We start from the raw sequence: 27,552 nt of genomic DNA, 5'->3' as shown, positions 1-27,552 counted from the left end.
CTCATGTTGATTAAATATCTGGACATAACATTGCAAAGCAATATGAAATGATGTAAGCAAATAATGATGAGAGAAGGGGAGGCGAACGGTTGATTTCAGTTTATTGGGAAGATGCTGTGAAAGTGTTTTTCATCTGTAAAGCATGTCATGTATAGAACTTTAGTGCAATCCACTCTTGAGTATTGCTCAATTGTTTGGAATTCTCACCAAGTCATTTTAAAGGAAGACATCGACGCAATTCAGAAGCTGGCTGCTAGATTTGTCACTGCTGGGATCCATCAACACATGAGAACAATACCAGTACAAATTCTGACCATAGTAACGCTAGGTAGAAAGTGGGCATAGGAGAAATCTAAACTAGCTGTGAGGCAAAAAAAAAACCACGCACGGATAAACTGGAAACAGAATTTATGAGGGCCAGATAAACAGATTAGATGTTATCTTATTATAAGTTTGCACTTCCTAATCCATGTAATGCCTTACTGGTTTCTACTATTCTGTATTTGGCCGTAGTATGCTATGGGAGCGTTTCGTTTCTGCCACAAACTGAGGTCACTGTCACGCTATGGTGCCCAGTATTGTTAGACTGATCTGCTCATGAATGTGTGCTTGGCTACCTACACTGTTTTCAGTATGTACCCCTCTTCCAACGAAGTTGGAAGCTATTGTATGTGGTATATTACTATACTAAATGTACTGCATGTTACATGGATGGCCATAGACACACATATAGACAGCTGCATGTTGCCTGAGTGCTAGTTGTGTCCTACTTTTGCATGGCAACATACTGATTCAGGTCTGGTTCTGAGTGCAATTTTCTTCTCAGCTAGACGTAACATGGGGCTTGCGTTGGTCACTTGTGACAAAAGGCACATCTTATATGGTTAGGTGTTTTGCACCACGTGTGGCTATTTTATGTTGAGTGCATGTTCCTTTGTCGTATCTTATTCACCACCTCATACGGTACCTTATTTATTCGTATTATTTTGCCTTATGCATGACCACAGTACACACTGAAATTACTTATATTGTCGTCGGGAGCCATGGGCAGTGGTTTAAGTTATTTTATGGGACCCTGTTACCCCCCCCTTTTTTTTTTTTAGCGGGTGGGTCACAGTTTTGCACTGGACAAAGTGGGCAGATCATCATTCAGATGTAACATTATGTTAACATATTACTCATACTCTAACTGGATTTTTCTAGTACACATTTCAATTTTATTAACAAATTGTACGTGTTTTATTACACATTTGCACCTTACTCGATACACATTATTGGCTCTCTTACTGAACAATACACCTATTGCTTTAGCCATTTTGATTTTCAACAGTAAATCTAAAATCTACTATATAATGGTATTTGCAATTATGTTTCCATCATGGTTTTACAATTTTGCTGGTAACACGACACATGTAATGTGTAGTTCACTATAATATTAGGAAACATAATACAATGTACAATAGTTATTATTGACATTACGATGATGTATTTTGGGACAGCTGACGCTAATGTTATATTTGCTGCATCTTGGTGCCAGATGGCAGTGGAGTACACCACAGAAACTGTTGGGAAATAAATAAATAAAAAAGTAAATAAGGCCACAGCACTGATCATGTTAATCATTGCTTCGCGAATATTTATCAAGATGAATCTACAGAAAACAAACATGCAATGCATGCATTCATATAGAATGACCAACAGGGAACACAGAACTTAACGCTGTTAAGTAAAATAAGTTGGTGGCTGCTTCCAAAAGTGGGCATCGGGTCCAGAAATGCCCCCTCATACATTTCTGTCTTCTCTTTTTACAAGCAGATGCATTCCTCTCTGTATGTGCAAAAAATCTATACTTTGTCTCAGTTTGACAGCAACAACCCTTTTTCTTGAAATCTTATTATATTCATGGTACTTTTCATTCCTGAGCTGCTTAGCCACTGCCGATGAGACACACACTATTATTGTGGTCTTTAAACCTTATTTTGATATTTCTTCCGATTTGCGCTGTACACTTCATTTCACAATCCAGACACTTTACTTCATACATTCCCACTTTCCTCACCACTTCTCACCTCAGCTAATTTTATGCTTCCAGCTTCTTCTACAGTTTGTCATCCATCCTGAATTCAATTTCAACCACTCTGTTGTGATTTCACAATACAGCATGAATGTTTTTCTGTGGATATTTCTTGTTTTATTGTAAATATATGACACGTTCAACAACTGGTACATGACATTTCAGTACTGATTTGTAAGGTAGTTTTATGATGGCTTCAAAGCAGGTACCAGCTTTTAGACACACACAACCAGAATTTCTTTACATTTTGTGAAAGACCTTTCGCTAATATTCCGCTACATTAGTCAACAGAGGCATCATGAACATTCTTCACAGCCAATTGTGTTTCATTCAGCATCTCTAAATCTGTAGCCCTATGTTTTTTTGTTATTTGCAGTCGCTGATCCTTTAGAAGTTTGTTTACAACGACACTATACCATGGAGAGTCCCTTCCTTTAATGAGCTGTTCTACTAGGTACATATCTATAAAGTCCTTGATCAGCTATTGTTTCCAACTTTAACCAACATCCTGTCCTGAGATAAATGTTTCAGGCTCTTCATTGAGAGCTGACATTACTGCTTCTCTATCTAATTTACTGAACACAGAACTCTTTCTACTTGGATTAGTGGCCACCTGCACTTTGGTAATCATTGTTTCTACAAGTGCCTTACTGTCATTAAGACATGTATCAATGCAGATGCACTCTACCTTTCTGTCTTCCCTGCTGGTCTCCCTCCTTACCACCATCTTCCTGTCCTCTCCTCTCTTCCCCTCAAAGTCACCCCCCTCTTCCTCTTATATGCTCTACACTCTTAACTCTTCTTGTCTTGTTGTGTAGCCAGAAAGTCATCTCTCAAGAGACCTGACACTAACCTTCTACCCCCTCCTTGCCTTATACAAACTTTCCCACTCCCTTCCTGCCTCTACATGCCCAGGTAACTGCTATTAATGATCACTAGGAGCTATCGCTGCAGGTGTGTGTCTGGGTGGAAGAATGTGTGTACTTTTACTGGAGGGAAAGCAAGAAACCAAACTCTAGTCTAAATACAGTTTTTTCCTAGGTGTTTCTATGTGCCATATATCAGTTGAGTGGTTGCCTTTACTTGTGTGTACATATTATTCTAGCCACGAATTTTCATTCTTATAGCTTTATAACATTGTCCACATAAAGACCCACAGCTAATCACTGTTGAAAATGTTCAAACCATGATATATCTAGGAAATTTCATACTGTCAAGTGGTGTGTTTTAGATTACTTCATTAGTGCAGCTCAATATTGCATTCAGAGTCAGGATGCGGATGGTCAGTTATTTTTTAAAAATGGAAATTTGTACTAGGATACCAATGAAACAAACTAGGAATTTTGATTGGTTAATCAAACATAACAGCCTTGAAAAGAGCATTAATCAACTATAAAAATACTATTTTGAAGTCTAACCTGAGCATCATGAACTGCCCCTTCTGATGGTGTCGTATATCCACTGTCTCTAGAGACTGTTCTTGGCTCTGGGGATGATGGCCACTGCAATACAGATGAACATAAATAGAAAACAAACTGAAAAATTCTTGAATACTTATTAGTCTTGTTATTAGTAAAGCAAGTATCAGGATAACTCAGGCAAAAAATATAGAAAATAACAACAGGATAGTGTAAGTACACAGTTACATATTTCAACGTCTGACACAATGAACTGAGGGTGTAGTTAAGTACACACAATAAAAAACTCAAGTAAGCAGCATGTTCGAAACTAGCAAAAAGACAAGGGAGACTAGGAAGGAAGTGAATGAGGGAGAATGGAAAAAAGGGCCAAGGGCAAACCAATGGGAGCACGAAATAGGATGGGAGACAGAAATGGGAGCAGTGGGCCAGTGAGGGCTGTGACGGAAGAGGGCACAGATGCGAAGCAGAGTGGGATGGGTGTGGGGTGGAGGGTGGGGAGAAGGGTGCAGAGGTGGATGGGGGTTAGGGCGGGCAGCAGGAGCAGAGAGGAGGGGGAGGGGGAGGGGCAGGGGCAGGAGTTGTGAGTGTGGAGCAGAGGAATAAGAGAAGGGGTCCCAGAGGGGAGGGGAGAAGGCAGAGCCCAGAGGGGAGGGAGGAGTGCGGGCATGGGGAGAACCACATGATAACTGAATTTTGAAAGCGAATGGTTTGAGGCAGTCCGTGAATACTTCACGAACTGTGAGGAAGACACTGCTAGCAACCACTTTCTGATTTTATTAGTTATGTGTGAGAATAGATTGTCAGGGTTGATTCATTAACAGCTACAGTTTATATGCCTTCCGAGTATGTACTAGCTAGATCCACACACATAGTTTAAGTTACACTATCTTCACCTTCAATAAGTTTACCGGTCAAAAAGTTGTCAGTGTAGTGCACTCACACAGATGATTCATTAAGCCTTTACATGTGCTGCAGGAAACAACTCACATGCTCAACCACACATTCACTGCTTCTACTTGAGTGTAAGGTAGTAGGACTGACACTGACATTTTTGTGCATATTCATATTTTCACAGGGCAATGATTGTTCCATAAAATTTCAAGCATGTAGCCACATAAATTTCACTACTTCTAAAATTTCAGCTGTATACCATGAAGCCATCTTCAGAGTGAGCTGAGGCGACTGACACTGCAGCACTTGCTTCATCCTTTTACACCCGAGGGCCGCATCACTGCGCATGCAGCCATAGATACACAAGGCACCAGAGGCGTTGGTCCGTGGCAAAGAGGTGTAACATATGCATGGAATTAGATTTATGGCTGCACAGTCAATCCACACAGTGGTATCGATGTATCACTACGAGTTACACATCACAACGTCTTTGTGGTTTATTACGGAAAGTGCCGTATTCCATGATTTGTCCAAGCTGAAGCCTCTATCTCTATTAATTAAATTCATCGTCTACTGAATTTAAATTGCTTCTTTCACTACTGAGTCCCAGAAAGATGAAGTTGAGGCTAAAATTTTGACGTTATCGTACGCCGTAGAGTGCCCAGTATCAATACAGTACTCTGCCACTGCAGATTTATTGGGTTGTAATAGCCGGTTGTACCTGTGGCGCTCTGCGCATCTCTCGCGGACTGTACATGTCATCCATCTGATGTACGAATGGACACAATCACAGGGGATCTAGAGAACTCCAGGCTTCTGAAGTACTCAATAATCTTTAACGGAACCTAGGAATGCTGCTGTCTTTGGTGGAGTGCGGAAGGCTCCCCACGAGGCAGAAAAGCCATGGATTTAAAACATTTCGTGTCTTTTCTGCATTCTTTATATCTACTGTTCGTTTCATCCGTAGTGCCTTAAAGCTTGTCCTCCAGACAGCTCTCGTCAGCAATGATGTATGCTCTGTGTACCAGAGTTCTGGGTACACTCACTGTCTGCAAAGGATGGTGGCAGCTATTTGCATGTAAATATAAATCCGTATGGGTCAGTTTTTGATATACTACATTTTAAGAAAAGCTGGCGTTGCTATTATTCAGGAGGCGTTCCGTTTTACCTGTCGAAAATTGGACCTGGTTTCTGAACAACTTTATCACCTGCATCTGAAGACATCTGCGGAATTACCCTACAATTCATGGAACTGGATTGATGGTGAAACCAGAGCCAAGTCAGACTTGGTTCGTTAGGTAGTCACATCAAGACAGACGGCAAAGTTTTGCTGGCTTGAGACTACTTCGCAGCGATAAACTGTTATTCAATGCTCCATCATTAATGTGACAGATATACATCTGGAAGATGCTACAATGATGGCTTTAAGTAGAGGACTGAACTTTGCTCCCACGCCAAAGGTTTTTCTGATACCAGCATTCATCAGTGATACTGAAGAAGCTGTTCGTCCTCTTTCTACGGAATCAGCAGAAGAAATAGGACACAAAACTTCTCTAGCAGTTATGAAGACTCGTCCACAAAGGAGTAACATATCTGTGGCAGAGAGGGCTGCACTATGTAAGCCTCACCAGGATACTGAGATGATGGTTCTTCCAGCTGATAAAGGTAACGCCACTGTTTTAATGTCTCGTGATGACTATCATGACAAAATGAACAGTTTACAGAGTGACAGCACATACCGGAAGATCAGTAAAGACCCCACCAACCAGAAGGTAAGGAAGAGTGCTTCGCATCTGAATGCCTCCCCCTTTCCACCAGAACCTGTGCGAAGATTGAAATCAAGTGGTGTAGTTCCTCCAAGGCTTCCAGAGATCCATCTGCGTCCAATAGTGAGTACATTGGCTCTCCAACCTATGATTGTGCCGAACACTTAGTGTCGTCATTTAGGCCTCTGGTGGGAAATGGCATTCATCACATAAGTAACTCTGGGGACTTCATTGGCAAAGTAAAATCACTCAAACTGAACAATTTTGATATGTTGGTCAGCTTCCCAGTAGTGTCGTTGTTCACAACGACAAAGGGATTTCAGCATTGCTTGAACATGTTTTGATCTCAACGTATTTTTATTTTTCAATAACAAATTTTCTAACAGACTGAAGGTGTCGCCATGGTTAGTCCTTTGTCGCCCTTGAGGGCCAACGTTTTTATGGAGGACTTTCTGGATAAGGCGCTGGAATCTTCTAAATTGAAGCCCACAGTGTTTTGGATGTATGTTGTTAGCACATTTATAGTGTGGCCCCCTAGTGAAGACAAATTAAAAGAATTTTTAAAACATCTGACTTCCATCCACAGACAAATTCAGTTCACAGTGGAAATAAAAAATGATGGGTGCCTTCCATTTTTGAATGTTTTGGTATGACACAAAGATGGCACTTTGGGACACGCAGTATATCGAAAACTGAACCATACGGATTTACATTTATGTACAAATAGCTGCCACCATCCTTTGCAGATGGTGAATGTACTTATAACTCTGTTACACAGAGCACAGGTCACTGCTGACAAGAGCACTCTGGAGGATGAGCTTCAACATTTGAGAAGAGTCTTTGAAGCCAACAGGTACTCTCCAGACGCATAAGGCACTACAAATGAAACTAACAGTGGGTATAGGGAATGTGGAAGAAAAAACAGAACGTTTTAAATCCATGGCTTTTCTGCAACAAATAGGAAGCATATTGTCAAAAATACAACAGATCATGAGTAAACATAAATTGAACGTGATTGTTTGCCCTCCACCATAGACAGCAGTGTTCCTGGGTTCCATTAAAGATGATTTAGTGCTTTGGAAGCCTGAGTTTTACAAGATCCCCTGTGAGTGTGACCATTCTTACATCAGACAGATGACACATACAGTCTATGGGAGGTGCACACAGCACCACAGGTACACTCAGTTATTACAAGCAAATAAATCTGCAGTGGCAGAGTACTGTATTGATACTGGGCACCATACAGTGTACGACAACATCGAAATTTTTGCTTCAAATTCATCTTTCTGGGACTCAGCACTGAAATAAGCAATTGAAATTCAGTTGGCAATGAATTTAATTAATAGAGATAGTGGCTTAAGCTTGGACAAATCATGGAATCCAGCACTTCTGTAATAAACTCACAAAAACATAGGATGGTGCAGTTCGCAGTGATACATCTACATAACAGTGTGAATTGACCGCGTAGCCACAGATCTAATTCCATGCATACGTTATACCTCTTTGACACCTATCAACATCTGTTGTGCCTTGTGTATGTTTGGCCACATGCACACTGGTGCGGTCCATGGGTTTGAAAGGATGGAGCAAGTGCTGCAGCGTCAATCACCTTGGCTTACTCTGAAGGTGGCTGGATGGTATAAAGCAAAAATATTAGAAGAAGAAGTGAAATTTATGTGGCCACATGCCCAAAATTTTATGGAACACAGACATTTCTACATCTACATCCATACCAGTACTCCGTAAGCCACCTGACGGCGTGTGGCAGAGGGTACCTTGAGTACGTCTATTGGTTCTCCCTTGTATTCCAGTCTCGGATTGTTCGTGGAAAGGAAGATTGTCCGTATGCCTCAGTGTGGGCTCTAATCTCTCTGATTTTATCCTCATGGTCTCTTCACGAGATATACGTAGAAGGGAGCAATATACTGCTTGACTCCTCGGTGAAGGTATGTTCTCGAAACTTCAACAAAGGCCCATACCGAGTTACTGAGTGTTTCTCTTGCAAAGTCTTCCACTGGAGTCTATCTAACATCTCCGTAACGCTTTCACAATTACTAAATGATCCTGTAATGAAGCGCGCTGCTCTCCGTTGGATCTTCTCTATCTCTTCTATAAACCCTATCTGGTACAGATCCCACACTGGTGAGCAGCATTCAAGCAGTGGGTGAACAAGTGTACTGTAACCTACTTCCTTTGTTTTCAGACTGCATTTCCTTAGGATCCTCCAATGAATCTCAGTCTGGCATCTGCTTTACCGACAATTTTATATGGTCATTCCATTTTAGATCACTCCTAATGCCCACTCCCAGATAATTTACGGAATTAACTGCTTCCAGTTCCTGACCTGCTATGTTGTAGCTAAATGATAACGATATTTCTTTCTTTCTATGTATTCGCAGCACATTACACTTGTCTACATTGAGATTCAATTGCCATTCCCTGCACCATGCGTCAATTTGTTGCAGATCCTCCTGCATTTAAGTACAATTATCCACTGTTAACAACCTCTTGATATACTACAGCATCATCCGCAAAAAGCCTCAGTGAACTTCCGATATTCTCCGCAAGGTCATTTATATATATTGTGAATAGCAGCGGTTCTATGACGCTCCCCTGCAGCACACGTGAAATCACTCTTACTTCGGAAGACTTCTCTCCATTGAGAATGACATGTTGCATTCTGTTATATAGGAACTCAATCCAATCGCACAATAGGTCTGATAGTCCATATGCTCTTACTTTGTTCAGTAAACGACTGTGGGGAGCTGTATCAAACGCCTTGCGGAAGTCAAGAAACACGGCATCTACTTGGCAACCCATGTCTATGGCCCTCTGAGTCTCGTGGATGAATAGCGCAAGCTGGGTTTCACACGACCGTCTTTTTCGAAACTCATGCTGATTCCTACAGAGTAGATTTCTAGTCTCCAGAAGAGTCATTATACTCAAACATAATATGTGTTCCAAAATTCTACAACTGATCGTTAGAGATATAGGTCTATAGTTCTGTACATCTGTTCGACGTCCCTTCTTGAAAACAGGGGTGACCTGCGCCCTTTTCTGATCTTTTGGAACAGTACGCTCTTCTAGAGACCTACGGTACATTGCTGCAAGAAAGGGGGCAAGTTCCTTCGCGTACTCTGTGTAAAATCTAACTGGTATCCCATCAGGTCCAGCGGCCTTTCCTCGTTTGAGCGATTTTGATTGTTTCTCTATCCCTCTGTCATCTATTTCGATATTTACTATTTTGTCATCTATCCAACAATCAAGAGAAGGAACTGCAGTGCAGTCTTCCTCTGTGAAACAGCTTTGGAAAAAGACATTTAGTATTTCGTCTTTTAGTCTGTCATCCTCTGTTTCAGTACCATTTTGGTCATAGAGTGTCTGGACATTTTGTTTTTATCCACCTACTGCTTTGACACAAGACCAAAATTTCTTAGGATTTTCTGTCAAGTCAGTACATAGAACTTTACTTTCGAATTCATTGAACGTCTCTCGCATAGTCCTCCTCACACTACATTTCGCTTCGCGTAATTTTTGTTTGTCTGCAAGGCTTTGGCTATGTTTATGTTTGCTGTGAAGTTCCCTTTGCTTCCGTAGCAGTTTTCTAACTTGGTTGTTGTACCACGGTGGCTCTTTTCCACCTCTTACGATCTTGGTTGGCACATACTCATCTAATGCATACTGTACGATGGTTTTGAACTTTGCCCACTGATCCTCAACACTATCTGTACTTGAGATAAACCTTTTGTGTTGAGCCGTCAAGTACTCTGAAATCTATTTTTTGTCACTTTTGCTAAACAGAAAAATCTTCCTACCTTTCTAAATATTTCTATTTACGGCTGAAATCATCGATGCTGTAACTGCTTTATGGTCGCTGATTCCCTGTTCTGTGTTAACTGTTTCAAATAGTTCAGGTCTGTTTGTCACCAGAAGGTCTAATATGTTATCGCCTCAAGTCGGTTCTCTGTTTAACTCCTCAAGGTAGTTTTCAGATAATGCACTTTAAAAAATTTCATGGGATTCTTTGTCCCTGCCATCCGTTATAAACGTTAAGTCTCCCAGTCTACATCTGGTATTTTAAAATCCCGACCCAGAACTATAACATGGTTGGGAAATCTACTCGAAATATTTTCCAAATTTTCCTTCCGGTGTTCTGCCACAATAGGCACATCCAATTACCATGTTTCAACCTGCTTTAATCGTGACCTTCACCCAAATTATTTAACATTTTGTATCTCCGTCAATTTCCTTCGATAATATTGCACTTTTTATCGCTATAAAAACGCCTCCCCCTTCACTGTCCAGCCTGTCTCTGGGGTATACATTCCAATATGAGTTTAGAATTTCATTATTGTTTACATCTGGTTTCAGCCAACTTTCCGTCCCTAGTACTATGTGCGCATTGTGACCGTTTATTAATGAGAGCAGTTCTGGTACCTTTCTATAGACACTCCTGCAGTTTACTACCACATTAATAATGTCATTCCCTATTGTGTATTGCCTACTGCTACCTTGTCGCGTCTCAGGAGGTACCTTGTTGGGCCTAGGGAGGGAATACTCTAACCTAAAAAACCCACATGTGCACTCCACACATACTCTGCTACCCTTGTAGCCACTTCCTGCATGTAGTGCACACCTGACCTATTCAGAGGACCCTACATTTCTCCACCCGATAGCGGAGGTTGAGAAATTTGCACCCCCAGATCTCTGCAGAATCGTCTGAGCCTCTGGTTTAAGCCTTCCACTTGGCTCCAAACCAGAGAACCGCGATCGGTTCTGGGAACGATACTACAAATAGTTAGCTCAGATTCCACCCCGCGAGTGAGGCTTTCTTCCTTTACCAACTCCGCCAACCGCCTGCACGAACTGAGGAAAACCTTTGAACCCAGACTGCAGGAGTCATTGGTGCCGACATGAGCAACAATTTGCAGTCGAGTGCACCCAGTGCTCTCTATCGCCGCCGGCAGGGGCTCCTCCACATCTCGGATGAGACCCCCCGGCAAGCAGACAGAGTGAACACTGACCTCCTTCCCCGACCTTTCGCTATTTCCCTAAGGGGCTCCATCACCCGCCTAACATTGCTGCTCCCAATCACTGATAAACCCCTCCCCTGTGTGCCTGCTCCGACCTTGCGGAAGGAGCAGCCACATGTCCACTCACAGGCAGAGCGGATGATGCCACACGACCGGCCTACACATTGACCCTCCGCCTCACGCAGCGTGAACACTGTTGTTGAACCCGCCACTCCCCTTGGGGAGAGGGTGGCCCAACCACGCCCGGTACTCACGAAGATGTCTCGACAGCAGGGACTGTGAGTGAAGCATGGAACACCTGGGGTGTACCATGCGACACACCAGACTCCCCACTGCCGCTAGACTCCAAGGCAGCAGCCTGAAGATGGCTGACCACAGCCATCAGCATGTTCAGCTGCTCGCAAACAGTGGCCAGCTCCTCCTGCGTGCATACACAGCAGTCACACATCCCGTCCATCCTAAGAAATCAACAATTTACTGTAGAGTGTTAAGTAATCAACTTTTAACTAGACTGCTAATTCACTAAAGACGAATGACAGCTGACTAAATTGTGGTTACTAGACACTTCTTGTTAGAAACGATGAAAGTAAGCACTGTCTGTGGACTGTATTCAAAACAAACACAAAATCTATGGAACACTATTACTAGAACTCTAAAATTAAAGCTTCCTATAAGCAAAAACACATGTAAAAATAAGTGACAAGTGAAGAAAAACACAGTTAATACTTAAATTTACGTACCTTGCTGCACAGCAGATGTGAAGCAGACAGTACTTACGACGACATTTTTGTTTTAAGGGGACATTGTATGTTCATATGGGTAAATGTATGGGCATGGTAGAGGGGCAAAAAAAGGGGCAGTTGTGTTTGGCCAAATGGCTTGTGTAGTTGCTGTATTAGCTGGTGTTTTGCAGTCCACTGCTAAATGCATGTAAAAGCAGTAGTGTAGCAGATGTGGGTACAGAACACATCAGAACTGTGGCCAAAAAAAGACCTAGCAGAGAAACCAGAGACGCTTTTGGCAACTTGTAAATCTAATTTGCTTCCAAACCTGACACGATTGCTGGTGGCAGCAAATGGAGGTCCATTCCAACCTTTCAGCTAGAGAACATTGTCATAGGAACTGCATGCAATAGACATTTGGAGTTGGGGATTATCTCACTAGTGTCCATTTCTCACACAAGCATAAAAGTAACTACTTCATCGGACTGAAGAATGTGAGACTGGTTTTCTCCACCAACCTATTACATCTCACAGGGCCTGCAAAATCACCTGACTGGAATCCCCACAGAAAATCTGTGAGACATATTGGAACAGCAGGTGAAACACAAATAAATATCAAAATCCTAAATTCGATGTAATTCCGTGATCAAATCCTCAACATGCGGTTAACCTCACTTTCTAGCCGAATCGAGGCATTTTATCTTGTCCAGATGCAGAATTACACAGTATTAAATGGTGCCCTGGACATGTGGTGCTATAGAAGGATGATGATCAGCTGGAGAAACAAAGTAACAAATGAAGAGGTGCTTAGAAGAGTACAGGAAACCAGATCTCTGTAGAGGCACATCCAAACACGAAGAGAGAAACTTGTAGGGCACATCCTATGACACAACACCACCATTGGAACAATCGCAGAAGGAGCTATTGAGGGAAGGAATCGGCAGGGGCGACCAAGGATATCAACACGTGCAACAGATCATGAATGACGCTGGATGTAACACATACATGGAAATGAAGAGGAAGGCAGACAGAAGAGAGGAATGGCGCTCTGCTGCAAACCAACCTCAGGGTTGAACACTAAAAGAAGAAATGATGCTTGTAATGATTTCTTTAAGATACCAACGTTTTGTCTGCGAACCTATAAGTTGCATGACCTCTGCCTTTTTTCCTTTCACCTGTGTGATCCTTTCTGATGGTACACACACATTTTTTCAAGTAACTACTAGCAGGCAAGCACTAACTGTAACATACAGTGAAACCGTTCTCTCTCTCTCTCTCTCTCTCTCTCTCTCAACACGTTATTTGAAGGTCACAAGTCTCACATACCTGGATTTCACTTTCCTCCATAGCTTCTGACGTCAGCGATACAACAGATACTATTTTGAGACATTGTGACTCTGAAGTTTCATTATTCGTATCTTTGCTTCCAGTCTTTGCTGAAGTATTGTCACCAACCTGCATCAAATTTAAAACAAGTAGCTTTAAAATTTCTACAAATAGATCAGAATTTTAAGACAAGCTGTATAGATACTATTAGTTACGTCACATGCACAATGCACCCATTACTTCCCATGCCAGGACTTGCAAAGATAGTAGGTTTTGCTCCCCTGATGTTCATACAAGATGCTATCTCATATGAAACCCATGACACTCCGAAGACAATGGATGTGAATGCTGGTTAACAACACTACCAACAGCATGCCATATCGATGGAACTCATAATACCTGTAGTTTTCATTAATAATTTATCCAGCTATAATGTTAACTTCTTAAGTGTTATTTTTTATTGCACCAAGAGGGCATTTTTAATTTTTTCACTTAAGTGCCGAACTATTTACTAGCAAGCCATAAATACGAGTATGGTACAAACAAAACAAAGAATGTTTATTTATGTGCAATGTTTATTTATTTGCAATGTTTATTTACATGCAAACATGGATGTGATGAGTTATTTTGCTCATGAGTCTTTGTATATTGCTATAGGCACCTTTAAACAAGTGCCAGAAAACAATTCACTGCATAATATGGTAACAACTCCTACAAAAATGAAAAGTTACGTACAGAAAGTGACACAAAAAAATTAAGGAGTTAGTCATTGTGCACCTATGAGGTCAAATGAAGAGCTGTTTGATAAAAATTAATATTTTAATCAATAATTGTGATTAATAATACTGTTGATTATATGACAGCAATACAACACGATTGTATGAATTCCCATCTACTTTGTAGTGCATTAAGCGTAAAAAATGTAATCCAACTTCCAGTAAACAGGAAGTGTGTCTTGAGAACACAAAGGAGTTAGTTGCTAGCACAAAACATAGTATGTAGCTGAAATTTTCTTTCTAGGATGCATGTATCTTAGGAAGCAAAAGGAAAATCATTACTTTATAATGTACTCTCCTACGCAAAATGTCTCACTTTGCCTGATGTGTGTTTTGGAAAGTTGGGTATCCCAAGCATCGTAAACATTAGGATATCAGTGAATTAACCACAATGAGAAACGAACACTTGAAAACACACAAAAATAATAAATGGATAGTAGTACATCTAATACTGAAATAGGTACAAGAACACCCATCACTAAGTTTTTAGAGAAAATGGTAAAACTTTTTCTATATCATTACAAATACTTAGTATAATATCAAGATGTATTTGACGATAATGTGGAGGAGTAAGTTTGAAATAGAAAAGAATAAAAAATAACGGGAGAGAGAGAAATAAGGTTACAGAAGGCGTGAAATTTTAGGCAATTTTCTACACCGATTACAAACATGCAAGCCTGGTTCCCTATACAAAATACATGAACACAATAGATGGACATTAAGAGTTAAATGCACACATTGCATGCCTTCCTCTTCATTGCACACTCAACCCCCACACAAACGCCATAGATCACATTGTTATGATTTACGGAAGCCGCCACCACACCAAACAGGGGTGTAAGCACACTACTACTGAATAATTCACAGAAACACTATCTTTCACACAAGTAAATGCAGAATCAATGTAAACCCCAAAGTCACTGGGATATTAATGTCACAGCTTAAAATTCCAACCTCATATGAATAAAAGCTGCTGAAAATCACAATTTAGAACTGTTAGCACAAGGCTTAAATGAGAGATAACCATTTAGTATCAGGTGTGACAAACAGATACTTTTAACATCAGTATGAAACAGGACAGCAAATTAGAATGTGTTATACACAAGTGACACCTGCCAAGAAGCACATCAAAAGTGAAGTGAAGTAGGGCAAGCAGCATGTCAAAAGGAAGTCTAAGGGTAATGCCCAGAGCCACAAGAAATTACAACAAAAGATTCCCACTACAACAATTGATGAGGTGCTTGAAATCTATTCACTACATATATGAATCATGATCTGTGAATATGTACTTTCCTGTCCTATTATATATATCTTTGCATTTGAAACTATGACAAACCATTTTCTGCTGTTTTTTCATTGTGTTTTACCAACCAAGACATTTACCTTAGCAAGTGTCATTTATTTTAGTTTCATTGCTGACTTTCACATTTTTACACACATTTATATACATATGCTACAATCTTAAATTGGTTACTTTACTTGGTTGATACTTACTGCTTCTTGTGTCTCATTGACACAACTGATGTCTTCAGATTTTGAAGAGATATGTTTGGTAAATGAGTCTGCAGGAGCTACACCACTGATATGTTGGCTCCGTGAAGTTGTTTTTGTGGCTACTCCAACTTTTGCAAATTTGTAGCCTAGGAACTGTACAGGACTACAATCTTCAATGATCTCAATATCATCATCTTCAGACAAACAGTTTACAACTGTTATTTCGGACTCTGAATTATCCAAATCAGAACTCTGTGACTGTCTAGAGCTAACAATACAAGGACTTCTTAATTTTGACATCGTGTTCTCTCTTTTTTCAGTTAAGAATGAATTCTCTCCATCTGCATCATATCCAGGAGACACTGCCTTGGTGGCACAATTCAAAGCAGTATCTTCAGAAACAGCAGACCCTTTCACTGCAGGTGTATCAATGTTCACTCCACTTTTCTTCTCTAAAGGCACATTATTTTTTTTGTTGACAATATTCACACCAGCTGAAACAGTTTGAGCACACTGGTTCCTCCCGTCCATAATTTCTAAATATGCTGAATCTGAGGTGAGCTCTTTCTTGTTGTCAAAGCAAACTCGAGACATTAGTTTTAAGGACATTTCTGAATTAACTGAAAGATCACTTTCTACAAATTCTTTGACATCCATCTCTTCCATATCATCTGTCACATTAGACATACTTCCAGAAGTTAAGATATGCTTAAGCTGCACAGCATTTGCTGCTGGAAAGTAGTCACTGTCAAAAATCTCACTCATCTGTTTCTTGCTTTCCTGGACTACCTCATCTGTCTTAGGAGCAACACTTTTATTGGCACCAGTGTTAGAAATAGTCTCTACCCTCACAGTGGACATGTTTCCATTGGCACCATCGGCTGTTTTTGACTCACCGGGGGTGTTTCCCTGTATCTTCTGTGTCCTCTCTGGCTGATGTGACAAATTCTTACAGCTCTCCGCCTCTTTTGAACTAATAACAGCTGAAGATGCATTCCCTTGTTTTTCAGTTATAGAAGAATTGTTTGTGTCCATACTATTCCCAGAAGACACGGTCTTAGCAGCAGAAATTGAAACAATATTTACAGAGGCAATACAGCTCGTCATTGCATGTGCACCACTCAATTTTTCCAAGTATGTATTGTTTTTACAGTTCATTATTGGTGGACCGATAGAGGACGAAGCTCCAGAACTGAGACTGACATTGTTGCATGTTACACTGTTGGGGATAGATGCCTTCTCATGATTAGATTGTGTTTTACAGCCACCAAATAACTGTGGAGAATATGAAATGTCACTAGATGATACTGGGATTTTCATTTGCACAGCACTTGCCTGAAAATTGTGGCATATTTCAGTATTTTCCTCATTTGCAGGTTGCAGTAAACAACTGCTGTTGTAACTTGTGGAAGAGGTGTTTGTGTCTTTCACAGTAACAGGACTCTGTCCTGTATGTCTATCACACTGAGTCAATGGTGGTATACTTGGTTTTACACCTGTTGCACGTGAAACATTAAGCACATCAGGGTGTTCTACAGAATGTAACAGGTTGCCTTCATTTGCTGAATCTGCATTACTACTAACACATACTGAATGTGAATGAGGTGCATGATCATGTGGAACTGAAGCACGTGGGCTAACAGCCGGACATGAAGTACTTCCACTCTTAATTATATCCGTTCGAGTTGATGCAGATGTAGCTATCGTGTCAGTATAAATCTGCTGTGATAATTTATCTGCTTCTGCTCTCACGGATGGAGAGCTATCCTTAGCATTATTAGAAACAACAGTCTGTGGTAGCTTTACACGGGATGCATGCTGGTCCTTATCTGCACTAGTAACCAGAGTGTCTCTCTCCAAAGAATCTGTACTTGACACTGACACTGCAGGATCAGAACTTCCACGTCCCAAAATTCCCAGAGTTCTAAATACCAACTGTGACTGTGATGTAGCAGCTTTCTGTAGACTAGGAACAGAACTATTAGTAGGAACTTCATTATTTTCAGAACTTGTTACATAAAGCATGCCACTTTGTTTTGCAGAAGTACTAACATGGGATGACGGATCCTTTGGATTTGTAGATTGCATACTTAAAATATTAGGGTGTCGTCTTGAGATATGGACCTGTTGGTGTGAACATTCTCCAGAAGACCCTGCCACACTGTTCTGTGACATCGTGTTACAAATGACTGGCCGTGAACTGTTTGGTATTTCACACACAGCAGCTGTTCTATATGGCTTCTGTACCTGTGAATTCACACCATTACTATCTGCAGCTCGTGGAAAAATAACTTCAGCACTCTGAGGTTCAGCAGTTATGATTTTTGCAGATGATACAGTGCTTCCATGGCTTCCAGTTCCCTGGGTTCCTGAAGGTATTGTCTGTTGACTTCCACCTATTACATTAACATGAGAAGTAGATGTAATTTTCTGTTGTGATCTGCTATTTGAGGCTCTATTGTTCTGGATAACAGAAGAGGTTTTGTTACTCTGGTGCTCAATACACTGTAGTCTAACATCTTGCTGGTTTTCTGTTTGTCTACCAAGTGCTGGTAAATTTGCAAAGCTCCTATTTTCATCTGCTGACTGTGTTTCTTTCACTCCACAATCCTGCCCTACAGCTAGGCATGACAAATGGTTACCTTGATCTTCAACACTTGAAGACATATATGAAGGTAATGACGTCTCTGTTCCTTGATACCCAATTCTTCCTTCCGAGTGACTACTGCCTTGTCTCCTTATAGAATTAACATTTGGTGCACTCTGAAATGTATTCTGATGAGTACTAATGAGAGTCGTGCTGGTTGTTCCACTCTGAACAGTGACAGACTGTGCACCAGAAAAACATAAACCAGCCAGTACTTTCGAAGAAGAGGGAACAGCTGCAATCTGTTGTGAGAGAACAAGACCTGTCATTCCACAATTTGCAGTCATGTGTCCCATAACTGCTGTATTTGTGGGATTAGCAGGAACTTGGCTCACATGAACTGTGTAGGGTGGTAACTGTACACCCTGTGGCACAGTCGCTACCATACTCCGAGTTTGCTCAAAATTATGAGCTATTTGGCGAAGCTTTCGTTGGTGTATCATCTGAGTGGCTTGCGTATGAACAGGAGACACTTGACTAGCTTGTGTAGTACTGTGTGACATTTGCTGGAATGTTCGGTTTAGTTGTTGATGGTTCAAATTTTCTTGACCTGCAGTTTGGTGTCCAGTCTGCAACTGACTCACATATGCAGGTATTTGACAGCCTCGCTTGACCTGTAAATCCCTCACATGTGAAGACTCAAAGTGAGGCTGATTTACATTTGCAGGTATACTCCCAACCTGAGGCTGTTTCAAAGGCATATATCCAGCTCGGACAGAGTTTGAGTTCAAAGACACATGCGCCCAATGCGTCTGACTCTGATTTGCAGGTACGTTTCCAGTTTTGGAAAGATTCTGACTTGAACGCAAGCTCTGATTTGAAGATTGGTGTCCATTTACAGCCTGGCCCTGAGTGATGTGGTTAGGCATTGTATGAATTTGACTTGAAAGCAGACTTCCATATTGCTGCTGTGTTTGATAGGAAGGCAGTTGACAATGGTTCGAACGCAAGTAGCTGTCTTGCTGCGGGATCTGTTTCAGAAGCAGCTGTTCCATCTGCCCTCTGTTCTGGTATGAAGGGAGCAGTCTTGCTTGCGCCTGGCTCGGGTATGAAGGCCTGCAACCCACCTGTGGCTGGCTCGTGTATGGAAGCATGCGCCCCTCTTGCAACTGGCTTGGATTTAAAGGCAGGGCACCACCTTTCGGGTGGCTCAGGTACCTGATCAAAACTGATTTTGATTTTGAAGAAATTTGGCCACGTTGAAGTTGTCCAGAAGTCACATTAATGTGTTGCTGCTGGCTTGTAGGGGTGCACCCGTGCTGTAGGTAGCCTGGCAGTGGGGCCCTGCGCTGAGGTGGGCACCCGTGCTGCGGCTGGCCCGGAGCGGGGCACCCGTGCTGCGGCTGGCCCGGAGCGGGGCACCCGTGCTGCGGCTGGCCCGGAGCGGGGCACCCGTGCTGCGGCTGGCCCGGAGCGGGGCACCCGTGCTGCGGCTGGCCCGGAGCGGGGCACCCGTGCTGCGGCTGGCCCGGAGCGGGGCACCCGTGCTGCGGCTGGCCCGGAGCGGGGCACCCGTGCTGCGGCTGGCCCGGAGCGGGGCACCCGTGCTGCGGCTGGCCCGGAGCGGGGCACCCGTGCTGCGGCTGGCCCGGAGCGGGGCACCCGTGCTGCGGCTGGCCCGGAGCGGGGCACCCGTGCTGCGGCTGGCCCGGAGCGGGGCACCCGTGCTGCGGCTGGCCCGGAGCGGGGCACCCGTGCTGCGGCTGGCCCGGAGCGGGGCACCCGTGCTGCGGCTGGCCCGGAGCGGGGCACCCGTGCTGCGGCTGGCCCGGAGCGGGGCACCCGTGCTGCGGCTGGCCCGGAGCGGCGCACCCGTGCTGCGGCTGGCCCGGAGCGGGGCACCCGTGCTGCGGCTGGCCCGGAGCGGGGCACCCGTGCTGCGGCTGGCCCAGAGCGGGGCACCCGTGCTGCGGCTGGCCCGGAGCGGGGCACCCGTGCTGCGGCTGGCCCGGAGCGGGGCACCCGTGCTGCGGCTGGCCCGGAGCGGGGCACCCGTGCTGCGGCTGGCCCGGAGCGGGGCACCCGTGCTGCGGCTGGCCCGGAGCGGGGCACCCGTGCTGCGGCTGGCCCGGAGCGGGGCACCCGTGCTGCGGCTGGCCCGGAGCGGGGCACCCGTGCTGCGGCTGGCCCGGAGCGGGGCACCCGTGCTGCGGCTGGCCCGGAGCGGGGCACCCGTGCTGCGGCTGGCCCGGAGCGGGGCACCCGTGCTGCGGCTGGCCCGGAGTGGGGCACCCGTGCTGTGGCTGGCTCAAAGGTGGGAAACTTAGCCGATTTTGATCTTGAGAAAGGATCCCAACTTGTGCACGTTCTGAAACGTTGTGTCTGATCTGTCTTTGACTTGCAGGCATCTGCTCAATTAGCGACTGAAGTGACTGTATAGATGCTGGCTGGTGTTGAGTTGTATGGTATCTGTGAGCTCTCATTAACCCATTGTCATTTAAACTTGAGGTACATGATGAAGTCTCTTTGACAGAGTAATTATGCCTTGATCTTGTGGTTGGCATGGTAACCTGTCTTTCAGTCTGTGAAGACACAATGTCACTCGCATTTGTATTTTTTGCATGCAAACTTGTATCACTGGTCATCATAACTGGCTGTAAACTTGAATTAATCCCTTCGTTAACATTGTTCGAGGTTCCCTGTCCACTGTTACAGCTGTGGTAACCGTTTACTGCATCATTCAGTTCTTCACTTGGTTTATTTATAGACTGTGAACCAACCTGTGAAGTATCTGTGGTTAAGTTATCAGTTCCTAACACTTTCTGGTGTATGGTTAAATTGTAGTCTGAACTACCTCCAACAACATTGCTTTGCTGGGATAGAACATTCACATTTGGTGACATTTCTGTAACACTATGTCGGTATCCATGCCTATTCACACTAGGAATTGTGAAGGAAGTTCTCTCCCAAGAGTTTTTACCAGACTGAATACAAACTTCTGTAGTTTCTTCATCTCTACCTACATTTTCGGCTGTGGCGGTTTTGCTGTAATGCTTCTGAGAATTCTGAACTTCACACACAAATGATTGTGATTCAAAAGGTGCATCATTTCCGCCTTCAATGTTCACAATAACTTTTGTTTTCTCACTCTGTGTATAAGAACTTTTTTCAGTGCCCACACTGAGGTTCTTTGATTGCTCTTTAAGGAATCTTTGGTACAACTCAGCTAATTCTTGAGTCGTACACTGCCATCTTTTATTGACAAAAGCATGCAAAACTTCTTCAAATTTATCAGGAAAAAAAAACTTCAAAAATTTTACCTTATTTACCACAACCCTGCATTTTGATCTCACAGAATGTACAAAATCTGTTCTGGCACATGTGAGCTCAATATCTCTTGATGTTTCAGGCAGCTTTTCAGCATCGTTCATCCGAGCCTTGTACCTGTCAATATCCATAAAGCCAGTAACAAACAGACTAGCTAAATCAGTGAATTCATTCTCAATTTGTGTAGGGAACGATTTCACAGAATTTTCTATTAGATGTGTAGCAGCATCAGATTCAGAAAGTTTACAACCAATCCCTAAGCTCAGTGGATCTTTCACTCTTATTGACCCAATTTTTATCTTAAGTGAGGGAGAACAGTCGGCCATAGTAATATTAGGTATAGCTCCTGCATCATCATGTTGCAGCCTGTTTTCTCCTAGCTGCAACTCGCTTCTAAGATTTTCTTGTTTATTCTTATTTATGCCCGATTCATTTCCTGTTGCGTTATGTATCACTCTAAGGTTTTCTTTTCTGGCTTTGCTACTAGCTTCATTTGAAAAATTATTTACTTTCCCTTTCAAAGTACCAATGTCCCTCCTCTCTTCCTCAGTAATTACAGCACTTAATTCTTTTGGTCCCTGTTCTTTGTTCCCAGTGCGAATGACTGAATTAACTTCTGGTCCTGCAAGTGATGTCTGTCCGGTTTCCTTTGTGCTGACACTCATTCCGCTTTCGTTGGTGTGCACAATTTCTGAGCACAGCCTTTCAGTTTTAGTCCTTTCTTTCCTAGTTTCCATAATCTCCTTCTCTGCACTACCTTTCTCAGGAGACTCCAAGTTGTTACCGCACCCCACTACAAGAGCACAAGAGCTGCCGCCTTCTAATGGGGTAGATTCTATAGTTTTCGTGTCATTTCTGCTTCCAAAGCTTGAGTTCACAGGATCCAATTTTGGAAGAGAGAAATTTGGGCTACTTCCAGTCTCTGTTTCAGCATCTGAATGCCCACAATTTGGTAACGTAAGGCTCACAGACTTCAACTCAGGGAAAGACTCTACAGAACTGAACTCTTCTTTAATGCAACATTGTGCATCTGATGTGTCCAGATTATTGCACTGAAGTGTTTTTTCATCTATGTCTGAAATATCTGCACAGAGTGGTTCAGCTACAAGTTCTTCATTTTGATCAAGAACTTTTTCTTCATCCTTAACAAATATGGAAGTAAGGAACACTTCCCCATTTTCAATTTCTACTTTCTCATTGCTAGGTGAAATTTTATGTGAATCTGGTAACACATCTTTTTCACTGAATGTACAAATATCTCTTTCTCCTTCAGCATTTTTAAGTGCTCCAATTTCCTCACACACGTTACTGGTTTCTAAACTCAACAATGACTCACAAGATTCAATTCGTCTTTCTGGCTTATCATTCACATTCATTCCACTAAGTTCAGTGTCTGAACGATGGTGTACTTTTACTGGTGAAGAAAAAATATCTTCCCTGACAAAAGTCTGTTCATCCGTACCAGCATGCTTATTATTTGGCATGGGAGGAAAGGAATTTCTCTTATGCAATCCCACTTTAGCCACTACTGGCTTGTGGGGTTCTACACTGCTCTGTCTGAAATAGTGTTTTCTTGATTTAATAGATACATTAGGTAAATCAACTTCCTTCAACAGCCAAGGTATATTATGAGGATTAACTGCTGTATCTTTTGTCATAAGTCTGCTCTTGGAACATGCAGGTGGATTGGTTGCATCGGAAAACCAGTTCTGCATAACTTTCTCTTTAGCAGATTGACTTCGCTCTGAATCTTGACTCTTTCCAGCAACAGTTTCTTCACTGCTGCCTCTTTTTGCAATTCCATTTACCAAAGATTGTTCCTTTCTTTGGCTCAATTTAACTTTTGACACAAAACCTATAGGCTGACCTTTACAAATAGTTCTAGTTTTATTACAAAGGAACAATGGAGATTTTTTAGCAACTCTGATGCCTCTGTTGGAAGGTAGTAATTTTCTTTGTGCTTCTCCAGGCAATTGCTTTGTGGTGTGTAAAGCAGTCGACTTGTTTCCAATCTGAGGGATTTCTTTACTAACTTCTGAAATATTTTTTGTTTTACACATTTTTTGGCCATTTTTCTGTTCACCAGTGATACTGTCAGCCTCACATTCATCAGCACCAAAAAGCTCTTCAAACTTCTGACTCAACTTCAATTTCCTTTTAAATGACTCAGGAGCCCTTGATTGTTCTTTGAAGCATTTTCCTTGGCTATCTGTTTCACGCTCTTCGTGTATATATGGACGTTTTAGCAAGGTTTCTGCTTCAGTTTTTCCAGCCGTTTTTGTTTTGCTTGACGTGTGCTTCACACTGTGGTCTTTAGTTAACACAAATTCACACTCACTACTCTCTCCATTATTCCTGTGTTGATCTACTGCCTCTATAGAAATAGATGGTTCTAACGGCACAGTACATTCTTTCTTGTTGCCGTTTTCAGCGTTACTACCTTGCTTACCCGTAGAGCTGCCACTGTCATGAGGTATTTGTCTGCAGACAGGTGTCAACCTGAACTGTTCTTTTGTTTCTGGGCTTCTAGCTGTATTTCTCTGAACAGTTAAACAGCTAGTCTTATTCTGCACTTTTATATCATGCACAGTATCACTAATTTGTGGATTCACAAAACCATCTGGTGAATTATTTTCTCTCTTTGTTGTAGCATGTCCAGACTGGTTGTTGGTACTTCCACTGAACAGTGATTGAGACATTTTATCCTGTTTTTCAACAAAAGTTTTTGTGGTAGAGGATGCAGGAGATGTTATTTCAGATTCCGCACTACTCTTAATATTGTCTTTCAATTCACTGGTGGCAGAATCATTAACTTTGTTCTCAAGTGACAGCCTGAATTTGTTATTCCTGTAGACAGCAACATCTTTATCATTTGCTGATGATGGTTTTACAAGCTGGGTGCGGGATGCTGAGTGGAAAGAGAGATTGTCTTTGGCTGAGGTGTCACATTTAGCAAGTGTTGACGAGGATGCCAACTCTACCTTGGTTAACATTTTACTGTGATCCTCAGTAGTACTGTGATTGAACTTGGCACTGCCATGAATGTTGTTTGGATGTTCACACAACTGAGAACCTTGTGTTTGAATAGAGTTGTTATTTTCAAACATAAAGGGAACACATACTACATTTTGCGGATTATCTCTGTCACACTCAACCCCTGATTCTAGTTTCAAACTTCGTTCAATGCTCTCTTGGTCCTCCATTTCATTCTCACTCAATTCTTGCACATTTCTACACGATATTTGTTCATTAACGGAAGTTTTTGAAGAAGACTTGCATATATCTGTATCATCACAGTCAGTACTAAGTTTATTAGAAAGTGTGCAAGAATTTCCTTTCATTGATTCAATAGTGGAAGTTACAACGGCACCATTTTTTTGCTCTGTTACAGCTGTAAGAGACTCAACCTTATTTGCCATAACTTTCAAATCAATAGATACAGGAAGCGCAACAGGTTGTTCCATTTTTGTGTCATTTGATCTCCTTGCATTAACATTATCATGGGAAGATGAACTGTCCCCATCTTCACGTAAGTTTGGAGATGTCCTAATCTCTTGACGAAAAGTTCCCAAAGGCAGAGAGAGCATTTGTTCTGAGGATTTATTTTTTTTACTGCTTGTTAAAAATTCTGCACTACTGCACATATTCACAGATTTTTTGGCCACAATACTTGATGTACTAGTCAGATCACACAACAAGTCACTCTCATGACACTGCTGTGCCATGCTTACATCTCTTGAGAGTATTCCTTTAATAATTTCTGGTGTGGATGCTGCAGTTGCAATAGTTTGTTCATTTACACTGGTTTCCTTTAAAACTTTAGACACATCTGGTTTCAGCATTGTACGTCCAACATCATGACAGTTCTTGCTGCTTGGATATTCTGTCATCTGCACAGTAGCCTTGGAAGTGTGTATGTTATTTACTGAGTCGACAGGAAATCTGGCTTTATCCTGATAACTGTTCTTCTTCTGCTTTTCTTCTGTAAAGCTGCAGTCTCTCCCAATATTACAACTAGCATCAGATGTTCTCTTTCCAGCAAAAGAGTCAGGTCTCTCCTTTGTTAGCTGCAATATAGAGTCATTCTTTGCAGTTTCACCTTTACTGTCACCATATTTTTCCATATTTTTAATATTGGTTTTGTCAAAAAAATACTGCTCTGTTGTAAAGTGTGTGGATTTTTCATATTTGTGCAACTCTGTCTCTGTCCTGTCCTTAAACTTCTTGAACTTTGCCCTCCCTATAGATTTTTCTACCGTATGATGAGATCCTTCACATCTCCTCTTGAGACTATTTACAGTTTTGATTGGTAAATGGTTATACGTTGCACATTCTTGATCTTTTTCATGTTTATGTTTTTCTTCATTCATATTTTCTTTAGGCTTATTACATTCGCTGCTTGTATAACATTTTTTGTAATGTTTTTGCGTGTAACTTGCATAGTAATCACTGTCACTTGTGACTCTCCTGAAAGAAAATAAAAAGGAGTCACCATTTAATAGCTTGGAAGTAGTGAAAAAATATCTACAAAAAACTGAAGTCAAATATTTCAATAAGAACTGAAGGGGTAGAGGTGTGAGACTGTACAGAGACATACTTTCTGTCAGTTTTTGGTACAGATACATATGTAAATAAAATCATTTTGTAACAATTAAATATAAGTAATAACAGAACGGATTTCTGAAGGCACTACTACATCTACTGCAAATGGTGCATGAAGAAGAATGAACTTTTGCAGGCTGCACAATAATGCAATTTAAAATCACTTGGTAAATGAGCACTCTGATATCCATTGAGTTGACCTGTTCAGGACCTACATTACAGTAAACATTGGTGTTTCACTGTGGCGGTGTGTCAGACAGCATCTAAATTTCATTTCTATTGCTTTGAGCTTGGTTATTTTCAATGAGATCACTCAACATAATAATAATAATAATAATGCAACTGAAGGATAAGAAAGAGGGAAATGGTGAAAACTTGAGATAAATGCAAATGAATACATAATAAAACTATAGGGGTCATCAGGTAGGAAAAAGTGAATTTAGTGACAACAGGGGTTAAAGCAAACTGAGGCTAAATCCAGAACAGTGGCAGGACATGAGGGTAAGTTGGAGGTTAAGTTTCCACTTCTGAATTTCAGGACCATCACCAGTTTACAACAACAGGGAGCAGACTGCTAATGAGGGCAGAACCCATTTTTGCACACTGCTGCCAGAGGGGGTTAACTGGGCAACTGGCATTGCTCAGTAACAAATTGTGTGTGACCACAACACTAATCAAAAACCTGCACTTTACTATGTTGCACTAGCAAAAATGCACAGTTCTCATGTGACACTGAAAGCCTTGATCGGGGGAACTACGTTCCAATGTGGGAAGTGTCAACTGACATATCATTTTAGTTTGACTACAGAGCTATTTTACTGAGTCGTGACATGAGCACAAATTGCCTACCTTAGGGACACAGCAAGAGTCGGAACATGCTAGCACCTGTTACAGTGGAAGAGCTACCTACATACTCCCATATAGTATTACTTTCATCCACATCCTGAGACAGAAACTTCCCACCAAACATCAGATCTAAGCCCTCATGTATTTGAGTTTTTAATTTTCCCCCTTTTCTATTCCTTAATAAATTTAGTTTTCACATTTCATCCTCTCTTTCTCTTCCGATTTGTCTTTACTTCTCAATATGTTCCTGCAGTTGTCCTTTAACTGAAGCCTGCACAGTGCTTATGATGGATTGTCTTTGACCTACTCTCACACATTCATTTCCAGTATCCCCCCCCCACCCCACCAACCCAAACCCCCGCACTCTGCTTAACTCTTTCTCACAACAGCTGAGTCCCTCTCAGCACAGAGTCTTCCAACCTTCCTCAACCAACAATCCTGCTTTCTTTCCGGAAAAAACAACATATAGTTCTGGAAACTAGGAGTACTGTTTTCTGTTTTAAATGTTTCTAATGGCAACAATGGAAGTTGCTGAAGATTGTAAATACATAACAGCCTTTCTGTGTCTACATCAATAACAATAATTTTATAAAAAAACCTGTGAATATGAATTCTGTTCAGGTATCATTCAACCTCCACTACAGTTTCTAATTTCTGTTTTAACTGGTATTTTGCCTGCTTCAATCA

At 42.0% G+C, this 27,552-nt stretch overlaps 1 protein-coding gene across 1 annotated transcript in view; it reads right to left on the bottom strand.

The window, feature by feature from the left end:
• The window catches only part of LOC126456592 (uncharacterized), a 94,316-nt gene that overhangs the window by 34,318 nt on the left and 32,446 nt on the right, over window positions 1–27,552 (bottom strand). Inside the window, exons 3-5 of the mRNA XM_050092340.1 lie at window positions 15,504–25,884; window positions 13,234–13,362; window positions 3,493–3,576 (exon numbers count right to left, since the gene is read on the bottom strand). Coding sequence (XP_049948297.1) covers window positions 3,493–3,576; window positions 13,234–13,362; window positions 15,504–25,884 — 10,594 coding nt within the window. The remainder of the gene's footprint in view (window positions 1–3,492; window positions 3,577–13,233; window positions 13,363–15,503; window positions 25,885–27,552) is intronic.

Source organism: Schistocerca serialis, chromosome 1 (assembly GCF_023864345.2).
Source record: "Schistocerca serialis cubense isolate TAMUIC-IGC-003099 chromosome 1, iqSchSeri2.2, whole genome shotgun sequence".
In the NCBI taxonomy this organism is placed as follows: Eukaryota; Metazoa; Arthropoda; class Insecta; order Orthoptera; family Acrididae; genus Schistocerca; species Schistocerca serialis.
The sequence above is the reverse complement of the archived record's forward strand: the minus strand, read 5'-3'. Positions and strand labels throughout refer to the sequence as shown.